This window comes from Onthophagus taurus, chromosome 11, assembly GCF_036711975.1.
Source record: "Onthophagus taurus isolate NC chromosome 11, IU_Otau_3.0, whole genome shotgun sequence".
Classification (NCBI taxonomy): domain Eukaryota; kingdom Metazoa; phylum Arthropoda; class Insecta; order Coleoptera; family Scarabaeidae; genus Onthophagus; species Onthophagus taurus.
In genome coordinates, this window is record NC_091976.1 from 6,025,115 (window position 1) to 6,038,078 (window position 12,964).

The 12,964-nt window shown below is 32.7% G+C and overlaps 1 protein-coding gene across 1 annotated transcript; it reads right to left on the minus strand.

Moving 5' to 3' along the window:
- Positions 1-7,350: 7,350 nt before the first annotated feature.
- Positions 7,351-9,812, minus strand: LOC111422141 (piggyBac transposable element-derived protein 4-like). Its single transcript, XM_023055371.2, has 2 exons — positions 9,369-9,812; positions 7,351-9,167 (listed from the first exon to the last, which is right to left on the minus strand). The coding sequence occupies exon 2, from the start codon at positions 9,164-9,166 to the stop codon at positions 7,433-7,435; it is 1,734 nt and encodes a 577-aa protein (XP_022911139.2). The 5' UTR covers position 9,167; positions 9,369-9,812; the 3' UTR covers positions 7,351-7,432.
- Positions 9,813-12,964: the final 3,152 nt, after the last annotated feature.

The window sequence follows — 12,964 nt, forward strand, 5'->3', positions numbered from 1 at the left end:
AACTAATAGGACGATAACCGTCCATACAACTGTGATTTTTTCCAGGCTTCGGAAAGACTACGATTTGGGCATGTTTCCATTTATCTGGAAAATACCCAATTCTCAGACATCCATTAAATAGAGTTGTTAAAAAAACTAACATTTTATTGCTGAGTTGTTTTAAAATTTCGTTAGTGATCAAATCGTACCCTGGACTTTTTTTTTTTTTAGGTAGTCGTTTGATTATGATTTTAATTTCATCAGGTGATGTTGGTTCAATTTCACTAGCGATTGGCATATGATTTTCAATGTAGTTTAGTATGTTTATTCTTTGCGTGTTTTTAATTATAGTAGGAGGACGAAAAATTTTTTCTAAATGTTCGCTAAATAGATTGCATTTTTCAGTATCTGAATAAAACGTATTTTGGTCATCTTTGATAGGGCTTATAGTTTGCTTTTGCTGTATTAGCTTTTTCGTTGTTCGCCACATGCCAGGATCATTGTTTCCATATGTTTTAATTTGTTGTTGATAGCGTTCAATTCGAAAAACATCAAGTTCTTTTTTAATTCGGTGTGCCAAGTTGTTCATTCTGTTTTTAATTTCACGGTTCCGCGTTCGATGCCATTCTCGTCTCAAACTGTTTTTTTGTTTTATTAGTTCTGATATAGCAGCTGGTGTAAGTGCTTGATAAGGTTTGTTATTTCGTTTTTTATGAGGAATTGTTGATAGTTTTACACTTTCGCAAATGTTGTTTGTATAATTGGAGATTGTTTGATCTATTTCTTCCTTACAATCGATGTTAATTGGAGCTTTAGCCATTCGATCTAGTGTTTCTCGAAATTTTTCCCATATTGGTTTGCCATTTATCAGTTTTGGCGGTGGTGCGAAGTTTTTAGGAGAACTCTGAAACGATATGATTATTGGTACGTGATCGGAGTTTAATTCGCTTAGAACTTGTTGGGCAATAGGTTTCTTGAAATTTTTTTGTATAACAATATCAATTATATCTGGTAGTCGCTCTTGCTGATACGGATAATACGTGTATTCTTCAGGTGGTATTATCTGTAATGCATTTATTGTTGAAATTTGTTGGAGTTTTATTCCATTTGGATTACTAGCACGGCATCCCCATATTGTATTTTTACAATTCAAATCGCCTATCAAGAGTGTTGGAGTATCGGTATTAAATATGAGTCTTATGTCGCTTTCTATTAGTTGTTTATTTGGCTGTTTGTAGACAGATATTAATTTTATGTTAGTACCATCTATCGTTTTTATTTTAACTCCGACAGCTTCAAGATGTTGAATGCCATTCAAGTGAATTTCTTCATGTTGTATTCCTCCCTTAATTAAAATTGCTGCTCCTTCTGCAGCTGTTGCTGCGTTTCGGTCTTTTCTATACACGTTATATCCTGGAATATTGCATCTTTCGCCTTGCTTTAAATGTGTTTCAGTAATGCATGCTATTTGGATGTTGTGTCGATAGAGAAATTCTATGGTTTCAGATCGTTGGTTCTTTAGACCATTCGCATTCCAGTTCATAACGGTGATGTCTTGTATGGTACGGTTGCTATTGTTAGCCATTGATAAGATTGGGAAGTAGGGAACATGTGATGAATTCTTTGATTTGTGATATAATTGGTGTAAAAAGATCTTTTAGAAATTTGATAATGGTATTTGTAATGTGGTTGTGAGGGTTGAGGATAGAGGGTGATGATTGGAACCAGAGATAGGAGAAGTGTTTATGTTTTGGTGTTGTATGTTTGGTTGTTTTAGTATTTGTGAATAGCTTCTTGTGGTGGTTTGATAACTATTGCTACTTTGGGGTGTTACTTTTGTAGTTTGGGTAATACCTTGTGGTCTTCGTCTAGGTGCGTTTCGTTGTTGGATGTTTTGATGAACCATACAACCTCTGTAATTCGCTGGATGATTACCGCCGCAGTTTGCGCATGTTGGTGGACCAGTCTTCACCTTTGTGCAATTTTTAGTTATATGTTCTTTCCCACATTTAACACATTTCGGCTGTTTGAAACAGTAGTTTCTAGTGTGACCAAATTCTTGACATCGATGGCATTGTGGTATATTTCCCGGTTTCCTTCTTGCTTCAACGTCAACTATGCATTGAAAGATTGATTTAATATTATATATGCCCTTGGCGCTTTCGTCTGGTTTTAGTTGGACTGCACATATAGGTATCGGTCTTTTGTCTTTATTAAGTAATCTAGTTACTCTAATAATTGGGAGTTTATGGGTTAGTAGCTCGTTGGATATTTCTTCTTCGGTTAAAGATATGGGCAAATGTCTTATAATTACAGATATATGCTTGGAATTAGGATCTTGAAATGAGTGAAATTCAAGTCCTTCTTCCGTGTAGAATTTTGTCAATTTGCGATAGTCATCAATATCGTTTAAATTAATTTTTAGTTTATTGTTAGTATATTTGGTACTAAATTCTTTGGTTACCTTTGTTTTAATATCCTTTAATATTTCTTGGTAGTTTACTACATTATGTAGGAATATTGGTGGTATTTTAGAAGGTTTTTCAGAAATTTGTTGTTGGTCTTCCACTTTATCCGTTTGCATTGTTGATAATGGGTAGTATTTGTTGTTTTGTAAAAGGACATTAGGATTAGGATCCCATGTGTAGCGTTTTTGAGTCTCCGATATGGGAGGTGATAATACATCACTTTTCCTTTTGTTGTTATCTTTTTTTGTTGTTACGGTATTTCCTGACGGGCCTGCAGTGGCATCCATGCTTCCAGGACAGCTTTCCCCTTACGGGAAGCACGTTTTATAATTAATTTTGTTCATATTATAAGGATTTATTTCATATACGTATTCTGATAAGGAGTAATAAACCGGTCTTGTCTTGAGGGTGAACCTGTTATCGCGTTTAGAGCGCTCGATACGTCCACTCGCTAGCACTGTCAGACACGGACTTTTTTTTTTTTTTTTATAATATGAAATAGGTGGCATAATCTCCTGAAGATGACTATTTTTAATAGTTGAAACCGGTGGAGCCGTACAAATAAAAGGTTCCACCTCAAATATACATAACCGTTTTATTTGAGTCGAATTCCTAAAGATGGAATGAAATAATACTAATGATATCTAGTTTTTTCTAAAGGGTCTTTTATATTCGGAAATAATTCGATAATAGTTTCTGCTGCATTCTTTTTTGCATATTCAGGTATTCGAAAATTTTGAAATTTTTCTTTTAAAATAAAACAAACTATTTGCACTAATTTGATTCGTAAACTGTTTGTAAGAAGTGCTTCTTTTTCATAGTAGTTAAATATGTTCTCACCTCCTTTTTCTAGTAATCCTTTTATTGCACACTTATTTGTATAGGATTTTGTCCCTAGCTTTCTAAAGAAGCTATTTTTGAAATAAAAGTGCTTAAAAGTTACCTATAAATACAGGTGTCCGGATATTGCGTTCATATATTTAAAGGGTTGATTCAACATAACAAATTATGAAGAAAAGTTCATATACGGATGTTAAGGATATTCAACATGTAGTTAATCCTCATTATTTCAAAAACCGTTGGGGTTAAAAAGTCGAAATTGTACATATCTATTTATTTTTACGCGAATATACGGACACCGTGTATAAATCCAAGTAAGGTTCACTTTTACCATCATTTTCTTAAATTTATTAGACAATTATATCCAGCCAAGGATAGCGCTTAAAGCTGCAGTAACAACGGCTGAACGATTAAGCTAAGAGGAAGATGGTAAAAGTGGCCTTATATCTAATACCTGAATACAGGACAATTTTAAATCTGTTTGGGCGACGACCGGCTCAAGCGTATTATTTGCGGATTGTAACCATTCATTTAACAAATCGTTCGAGGAGGATGTGCTTATAATGGAAACAGCGGAAGCGGTGTGATCAATAATATTTAATTCGTTTCTAATTTTTGCAACGACAATTTTAACTATATTATTATCGTTGCTTTTGTCGTCATGTAATTCAGAAAACTTCTTGACTAAATAAAATGTTAGCATTGTATAGGTATTTTTATAACTACTAACATGAGTAAGACTGATAGCGATTCGTGTAAAAATTTAATCAAAGATAAGATTTTCTATTATTTGGAAATTTTCCAGAATGACTTGAAAACCATGCGTTTAAACGATTTTTTTAAGGATAAGAATAATTTTAAAATAAATTATCTTTTTAAATCAGTTCGAACATTTGGATGTTTTCTATTAAATAACAAAGGTTTTAGGGAATAACTTTTAAAATCTTCCGGAAGTTCACAACACATTCGTCCGTCCTGGTATCGGCGTCGCCCTCAAGGTCGTTGGTGGAATTTTCGTTTCCAGATGAGTCATCGCCATCTTGGTTAATCCATTTCTTTATTCGCTCTGGAGGCAGCACGCTTTTGTACGGTTTCTGGGTAATAGTATTGCCTGGTATATTTGAAACTAAGTAACGATCATTGGCCAAAACTTTTTCGATACGTAATTTTCCCATGAACTTTGATGATATCTTCCGCCTATTGAGTCGCTTGATCATCACGCTTTTTCTTCCTTTGTCATAATTCCATTTCTTTCTTGTGAACTTCTTGTGAAGTTCTTCTTTATGAACTCTTCTGCTTCTTCTTACTTTTCTAATGTCTCATCTAAGTATCGTCTAAATCCATTTATTCAAAACTTGATATTAACTTTATAGTCTTGTATTGTATTTGATCATTTTGGCGACGTAGTATTGCGGTTCATCTGCGGTGTTTAAAGATATCTTTTAGTTTAAAGGTTATTTTTACTTTGTAGATAACTTTATCAAACAAAGTTTTATTCAAAACTTAATATTAACTTAATAGTCTTGTATCGTATTTAACCATTTTGGTGCCGTAGTAATGCGGTTCATCTGCGGTGTTTAAAGATATTTTCTAGTTTAAAGGTTATTGTTACTTTGTAGATAACTTTATCAAATAAAGTTTTATTCTAAACTTAAAAATTAATAGTGACAGAATAATTTTTTCAAACAAAAACTTTTTGAAAATCCATCAATGACGGCAAATATGTGCTTGTACCCCCGTGATGTCTTTTCCAATTGTCCTAAATGGTCGATATGCAGGATTTCCCTTTATTGATACTGTGGAGAAATCCTTCTTTGGTCCTTGTTTTGTAATTGTGTTCGATGCACTTCAGGCAATTTTATAGGCATTTCTTAACATATTTCCTCATGTTTTTGAAATAGTACCACTTTCCTTTCTCAGCTCTTCAACCGTCTTTAGTACACCCAACTGAGATATACTTCATGAACGCTCGTCACTAATCCTTTTCTAACAATTCGTAGTTCTTCTTATCACCAATACCAAGTAAGATCTTATTCTTCATTTCTTGAATGTCATTGTCTTTGTTATGTGCTACTTCAATGCTGGTTTGGTTATCGTCTTCCACGTAGAGCACTTTTTCTGTTCGGCTGAGGAAGTCCACATGAGCCACCTTTATTCCAAGCCTGTGTTCCACTTCATAGTTGAACTCTTGCAGCATTATACATCAGGTAAACACCATACGATTACTTCTTTTTTTGATAATGTATACTTCAGGGCTGTACAATCGGTCACTATTTTAAACTCCTTTCCCAACAAGTATATCCTAAATTTTTCAACTGCTTTAACTACGGCCAGCGTTTCCAATCCAAAGCTGCCGTATCTGGACTCAATATCAGCAGTCTTCCAACTCGCATAGTATACTGGATGTAATAAACCAGGATTTATGTAAAAGTAAAAACATTTTTGAGAAATATTAAAATGTTTTAATTCTATTTAAGTAGACATGTTTCGAAAACTAATGTTTCATCTTCAGTACCTAAATTTATGAAAAAGAAGAAACAATTTAAACAAAGGTTAACCGGAACGTATTAATAACGGTAAAATGAAAATCGGAATTTGAAAAGGTGAACTTACATAGAAAAATTATACAATATAATGGAATTAGTTAATAGGTGGGGTTCAGGAGTAGATCTAATTTCTTATAACTAAATTACAATTAAATTTAAATTAGATTAACAAAATCACAGATTAAAAACTTCAACAAAAAAGGATAAAATCTTGGAAGGTATCGTAAGATAAGGGTGTGGCGTAAAAAACGTTATTATAATATAGCACGTACGGAATACAAAAAGAAAAATAAAATTTTTTGATTAGTTAGTTAAATTTGTGGTATAAGCGAGAATATTTGTTTTCTATTATTTCATTTAATAAATTATCTGTGTTATTTTTAGATTGTTTGTATATTTCGTATTCTTCCAGTAAGTCTAGCTTCAAAGATTTAGGTTGGTTATGAATAAGTTCCATATTATTAAGAATTATTTTATGTTTAGTTTCTGTAATATGTTTGAATATAGCGGAATTTTTATCTTTATTATGTTCTTTAAAACGTGTTAATAAGTTTCTCCCTGTTTGACCTATATAAATTTTATTACATTCACTACAGGAAATTTTGTAAACTCCGTTAAGTAAGTGAAAGTGGAATTTATGTTTATTATTAACGAGCATATTGGAGATTTTAGTGTTGTTTTTAGTGGCGCTATGTGTATGTTATGTGTTTTAGTTATGTGGTGTAGTTGATTGATTGTGGGGTTGTAATGTGAAATAGAAATATATTTAGGTGGGAGTTTATAATGAGGATAAATGAATGAGATAACTTTATTGTTATGAACTTTGTAAAAAATGTTTTGCATGTCTTTAATGTTATAACCGTTGTTTAAGCCTATTTTTATAATATTGTAAATTTCTGAATTGAAATTTTCGGTGTTGAGGGGTGTGTTGATGGCTCTGTGGAATAAGAACCTAAACGCGGCTTCTTTATATTTGAAACTAGTGAAAGAATTTTTGGGGATAATTGTGTCTGTAGTAGTTGGTTTACGGAAAATGTTGAAATTAAGGGAAGAGTTAGACATGTTTTTGGAAATTGTTAAATCAAGAAAATTGATGCTATTGTTAACTTCTTTCTCAATTGTGAAATCAAGGTTGCTGATATTGTTTATTAAATTGAATAGGGCTATTAAATTAGCATCTGAACCATCATATAGAATGAGGATATCATCTACATATCTACAATAGAATTTAATATATTTAGTGGCAAAATGATTATTTAACCTTTAATGGGTAACATGGGAAAGTAGAATATAAATGGTAACGTGGGGTGTCTGATTACCCCCATTTATTTTTTCTATTTACTTAAGACATTATGGACCTTTGATTTAATTTAGATGTTTATTTTGTTAGGAAAAACTTAAAGAATCATAAAAAAAATCATTTTTCTTTTTTTTTTAGTTTTGTGTATGAGTTTTTTTCACAAATATCTAAAATGTACAGTATTTTATAGGAAAACTCAAAAACTTACAATAATATCTAAAAGTGTTATAATATTATTTATTAATTAATGTTAATACAAAAAAAAACTACAACGAGTGGACATTTTATACAACCCAAAGTCAGTAGTCTGAGTCTGAGGACGTGTTTTCTGCAGGTGCAAGGCAAGGCTCACAAACGGTTTTCATATGTTTATTACACATGTATTTGTTGCACTTGAAGCACGTAGTTTTAACCTTCATGTCATTTTTCCTAGGGCAAACAGTGCACCTAGACCTTTGACCAGGATTTGGTGGAACAGCAGGTGCAATAGCATTGTCCATTTTGGCCCTCTTGGCTGCTCTTTGCCGTATTTCCTTTGGCAAGCGCATCTGCGTAGCTCTAGTTTGCACTTGTTGAGCTACTAATGTAAACCCCAATTCTTGCAAGAAGCTTTTACGGTTCATCTTACTTTGTGGATTGTTACCTTGAAACACCACATAACTGTTTACGCTTGCCAGGTCTAGAATCCTAAATAGGAGCACTAGTGGCCATCGGTTGGTTTTTCTTGCTGTTGAGTATGTTGAGCACAGTTTATCGACAACATCGACTCCACCTTTTGTCATGTTGTAAAAGGTGATTATTTCAGGTTTACTGTCCTCACCAGTGGTTTCATCAATTGTGCCATCCTCCAAGTGCATAGTTGAAAGAAGTACAACATTCTTGTTTTTTTTTGGTACATACGATACTACAGTTTTGTTATTCTGATATGCAAACACAGACGACTTTTCTGGTCTACCTTTAGCAAGTAACTCCGGAGGCAATTCCTTTTTGTTTTTTTTCATCGTACCTACCATAGTGACATTTTGTTGAAGCAGCAGTTCTGCCAAAGGGAAACTAGTAAACCAATTATCGATGGTTAGGTTCCTCCCTGATCTGTGGATAGGTTCTGTCAAACGCATCGTTACGTCAACTGTTGTGTTAGATACTTTGAACGAGCCATCATTTTGTTTTCCAACGTAAACTTCACACTTCAATATGTACCAAGTCCTAGCATCTACCAAAGTGAATATTTTTAAGCCATATTTGGCAGGCTTACTAGGTATATACATGCGAAACGAGCAGCGTCCTCGAAAAGGCACAAGCTGCTCATCTAATGTGCAGTACTCAGAAACTGTGTAGACCTGCTTACAGTTGTGGTTGAAACGCTCAAAGATTTCACGAATTGGAGCAAGTTTATCCTCTTGCCTCCTAGCATGACGAGTATTTATGTCGTCAAATCGCATGTACCTAATTAAGAATTTAAACCTTTTCAAGCTCATAGTTGTTTGGAAAATATCAATTCCTAGTTGATGAACATTCCAAAGATCTTCTAAATTTTGATGGCCTGATTTTACTAAACCACTAAGTATTAAAAGTCCAAATAATGCATTCATTTCGGTAATACTTGTTAGGTAAGTACTCCGATCATTTTTGTTTTTTTCTGAATGTTTTGCAATCTTTATATTGGTAGAAGCCACTATTGTCTCAATCATCGTATCATCAAAAATTAATGAGAAACATTCTTTAGGTGTATTAGAATTCTGACCTATTGGCCGTACTCCTGGCAAATGTATCACTATATTTTGCTGCCTTGTTCTCACATTTCTCGGAAGTTGATGTTTTCTCCATGTCGTAACATTGTCTCTTCCTTTGTATGTTGGACCATCGTGGAGTTCAACTACCGGCATTTCTTCTTCGGACAACTCCGACTCAGAGTTGTGGTCAGAAAATTGCACCTCGTCCACTTCAGAGTCTTCATCTTCAGAGGAGACCAATTCTTCTTCTTCAACTTCTTGAAGGAGGTCTTGTATTCTGCGGCATTCATCAGGTTCCATTCTGCAAAGCACAAACGAGTTTAGAATGTGACAAAATAATACAATAACTGTAAAGGCAAGTCGTACATGATGAAATTGCTATGTAACACACATCCAGGTTAGTTTATGTTTACGAAGGCCAAATTTAATGTGAGTTTATAGGTTAGGTTATAACAACTACAATTCTAGTTATTCAAGTCAGAAAAAACTATAATATACTTACTTTTATAAAAGAAATAGAAGAATGGATGCGGTGAAATGTGCTGACACAACGGGTAACGTGGGGGTACAGAGACTCCCCAAGCACTTTTGGAGGTTATGTTGAATAAACAGGATGTGTCAGCACTGAGACTCTACTGAATACAGACTGTCTTCAAGGTCACAGGAAGGTACCTGGAACTACACGACTGCTGCCAACTCCTGACAAAAAATATACCTCTTTTTTTAGAAGTGGGGGTATTTCCACCCCCACGTTACCTTTTAAAGGTTAAATAAAATAGTTGAGATTCTAGGTTGGACACATAAAAATCTGCAAGAAGGCCAGATAGGGGGGAACCCATGGGTAATCCATCAGCCATTTCGTAAAAATGGTCATTAAAAATGAAAAAATTTTGATTGGTTATGTTTTTAAGTATGTTGATCAAATTATTTATATCATTATTAGTAATGTTGAAGGGAAGATTATTGTTGTTTTCAATTTTTTTGGAATTGAGAAAATTTTTTATGATTTTTAATGTTTCTTTGATTGGGACATTGGTATATAGATTTTTTATATCTAGGGAGATGAGTTTTGTATTTTTGTTTATTCTTATGTTATCAAGTTTTGAAATTAGTTCTGAAGAATTCTTTATAGAATATGTGGATTTGAAATTGAAAGATTTAGTTAGAATACTATGTAGGGCTTTAGATATAAGGTGACAAGGAGAGTTGATATCGCTGACTATGGGTCTGATGGGTTCACCTGTTTTGTGTAGTTTTATTAGACTGTGTAAAGTGGGATGTAGAGGATTCATGGGTATGTATTTTTTATTTGAAGGAAAAAATTTGTTTAGGGTATTTGATGATTTTTTCAAAATATCCTTAAGTTTATTGGTAAAAGCAGGAAGAGGGTCTTTGTGGAGTAAGGTAATGTTATTGTCGTTAAAGAAAGATAAGGTTTTTGAAATATATTCAGATTTATTAATTAAAACTAGGCCTGCATTTTTATCTGCTAGTGTACATATTATATCGTGTTTGAGAAGGTTGTTTTTCAAAGAGATAATGGTATTTTGATATTTAGAATTGGAACTGTTATATGTGGAAAAATTCTTTCTTTTGGATTTAAATTTATGTAAATTGTGTAGGAGATCGGCTTTAAGTTTAGGGAAAATGGGATTAAAAAGTAATTGGCTTTCAATATCGATGGCTAAAGAAGTGGAATTGAAATTGTGAGTGTTAATGGAAAATTTGTGTCCTAAATTAAATAGTTCTATTTCTGAAGGTGATAGTGAATAGTCAGAGAGGTTAGTGTATTTAGGCGCGAATGTAAAATGTGATTGTTTATTATCATATGTGATATTATAATTGTTATTATTAATTTCTAGTCGTTTGATATTAAAGTGATTGTTAGAATCCTTTGAGTTAGACTTACTGGATAGAGCGTTGTTCTTTAATAAGCTTAATTTTTTATTTTTATTTTTAATGTCAGCTAGGGATTTATGATGTAATTGTTCGGTAAAATCGTTATATAGTTCATCAAATTCTAAGGGGTGAAGTATTTTACTTAAATGGTGATGTAGAAATTTAAGTTTCAAATCTTGAATATCACGATCTCTGTAGTGCTGTTTGATGGTGCATTTGATAAGTTTTCTTTCCAAAATTTTCTTATAAAGTTGAAATTGTCGTGGCAATTTTAAATCGAAAGCTTTAGGCGTTATGTTGAATTTTAATGATTGTTGTAAGAAGAATATGTGGTTATTGGATTTGTTTCTCTTTTCCATCAAATTGTAAAGTTGTCGGAGTTTTACAGGTAACCCTGATTGTAGTATAAACGGGATGAAATTCTCCATATTTCTCTAAATATAATAAACTAGGATTTATGTAAAAGTAAAAACTTTTTTGAGAAATATTAAAATGTTTTAATTCTATTTAAGTAGACATGTTTCGAAAACTAATGTTTCATCTTCAGTACCTAAATTTATGAAAAAGAAGAAACAATTTAAACAAAGGTTAACCGGAACGTATTAATAACGGTAAAATGAAAATCGGAATTTGAAAAGGTGAACTTACATAGAAAAATTATACAATATAATGGAATTAGTTAATAGGTGGGGTTCAGGAGTATATCTAATTTCTTATAACTAAATTACAATTAAATTTAAATTAGATTAACAAAATCACAGATTAAAAACTTCAACAAAAAAGGATAAAATCTTGGAAGGTATCGTAAGATAAGGGTGTGGCGTAAAAAACGTTATTATAATATAGCACGTACGGAATACAAAAAGAAAAATAAAAATTTTTGATTAGTTAGTTAAATTTGTGGTATAAGCGAGAATATTTGTTTTCTATTATTTCATTTAATAAATTATCTGTGTTATTTTTAGATTGTTTGTATATTTCGTATTCTTCCAGTAAGTCTAGCTTCAAAGATTTAGGTTGGTTATGAATAAGTTCCATATTATTAAGACTTATTTTATGTTTAGTTTCTGTAATATGTTTGAATATAGCGGAATTTTTATCTTTATTATGTTCTTTAAAACGTGTTAATAAGTTTCTCCCTGTTTGACCTATATAAATTTTATTACATTCACTACAGGAAATTTTGTAAACTCCGTTAAGTAAGTGAAAGTGGAATTTATGTTTATTATTAACGAGCATATTGGAGATTTTAGTGTTGTTTTTAGTGGCTATGTGTATGTTATGTGTTTTAGTTATGTGGTGTAGTTGATTGATTGTGGGGTTGTAATGTGAAATAGAAATATATTTAGGTGGGAGTTTATAATGAGGATAAATGAATGAGATAACTTTATTGTTATGAACTTTGTAAAATATGTTTTGCATGTCTTAAATGTTATAACCGTTGTTTAAGCCTATTTTTATAATATTGTAAATTTCTGAATTGAAATTTTCGGTGTTGAGGGGTGTGTTGATGGCTCTGTGGAATAAGAACCTATACGCGGCTTCTTTATATTTGAAACTAGTGAAAGAATTTTAGTTTTTCAAAAGCATGTACGTGTCGTTCAGTTATCTCGTATTTTGTTGCTTTATGGAGTAGCTATCAAATAATAACCTCGTACAAATCTCCGGAAATAACCTGTCAGACCCAGAAATCTTCTCATTCCTTTGACCTCCGTTGGCATATGGAAATGTGCGACAGTCTTGTTGAACCTAGGTTTTATCTCTCCGAATGAAAACCTGTAACCAAGGTATTCAGTATTTCTCATTAGAAAATTACACTTCTCTAGTCGCAGATTCAAGTTATGTTTCCTCACACGGTTCATCATCCTTTTTAGCACACCCAAATTTTCTGTTACTGCCTCAGTTGCAATAAGTATATCATCCATATAGATTTGAATCTCTCTTGTCTGGATAAAGTCTCGGAAAATTGCAGTAATATAACGCTGAAACACAGCAGGTGCGTTACTCAACCCAAAGGGCATTTTCGTATATTCATATTGTCCATTGGGTACAACAAATACAGTATACTTCATTGAATTCTCATGCATGGACTCTATTGCGTACGTATGCGCACCTGTTTCTGGGTCTACAAAATTTATAGAATGATTAACCTTCAAATGTAAGTACCCTTCTCTCTCCAACCAGTCATACGCCTTCCAC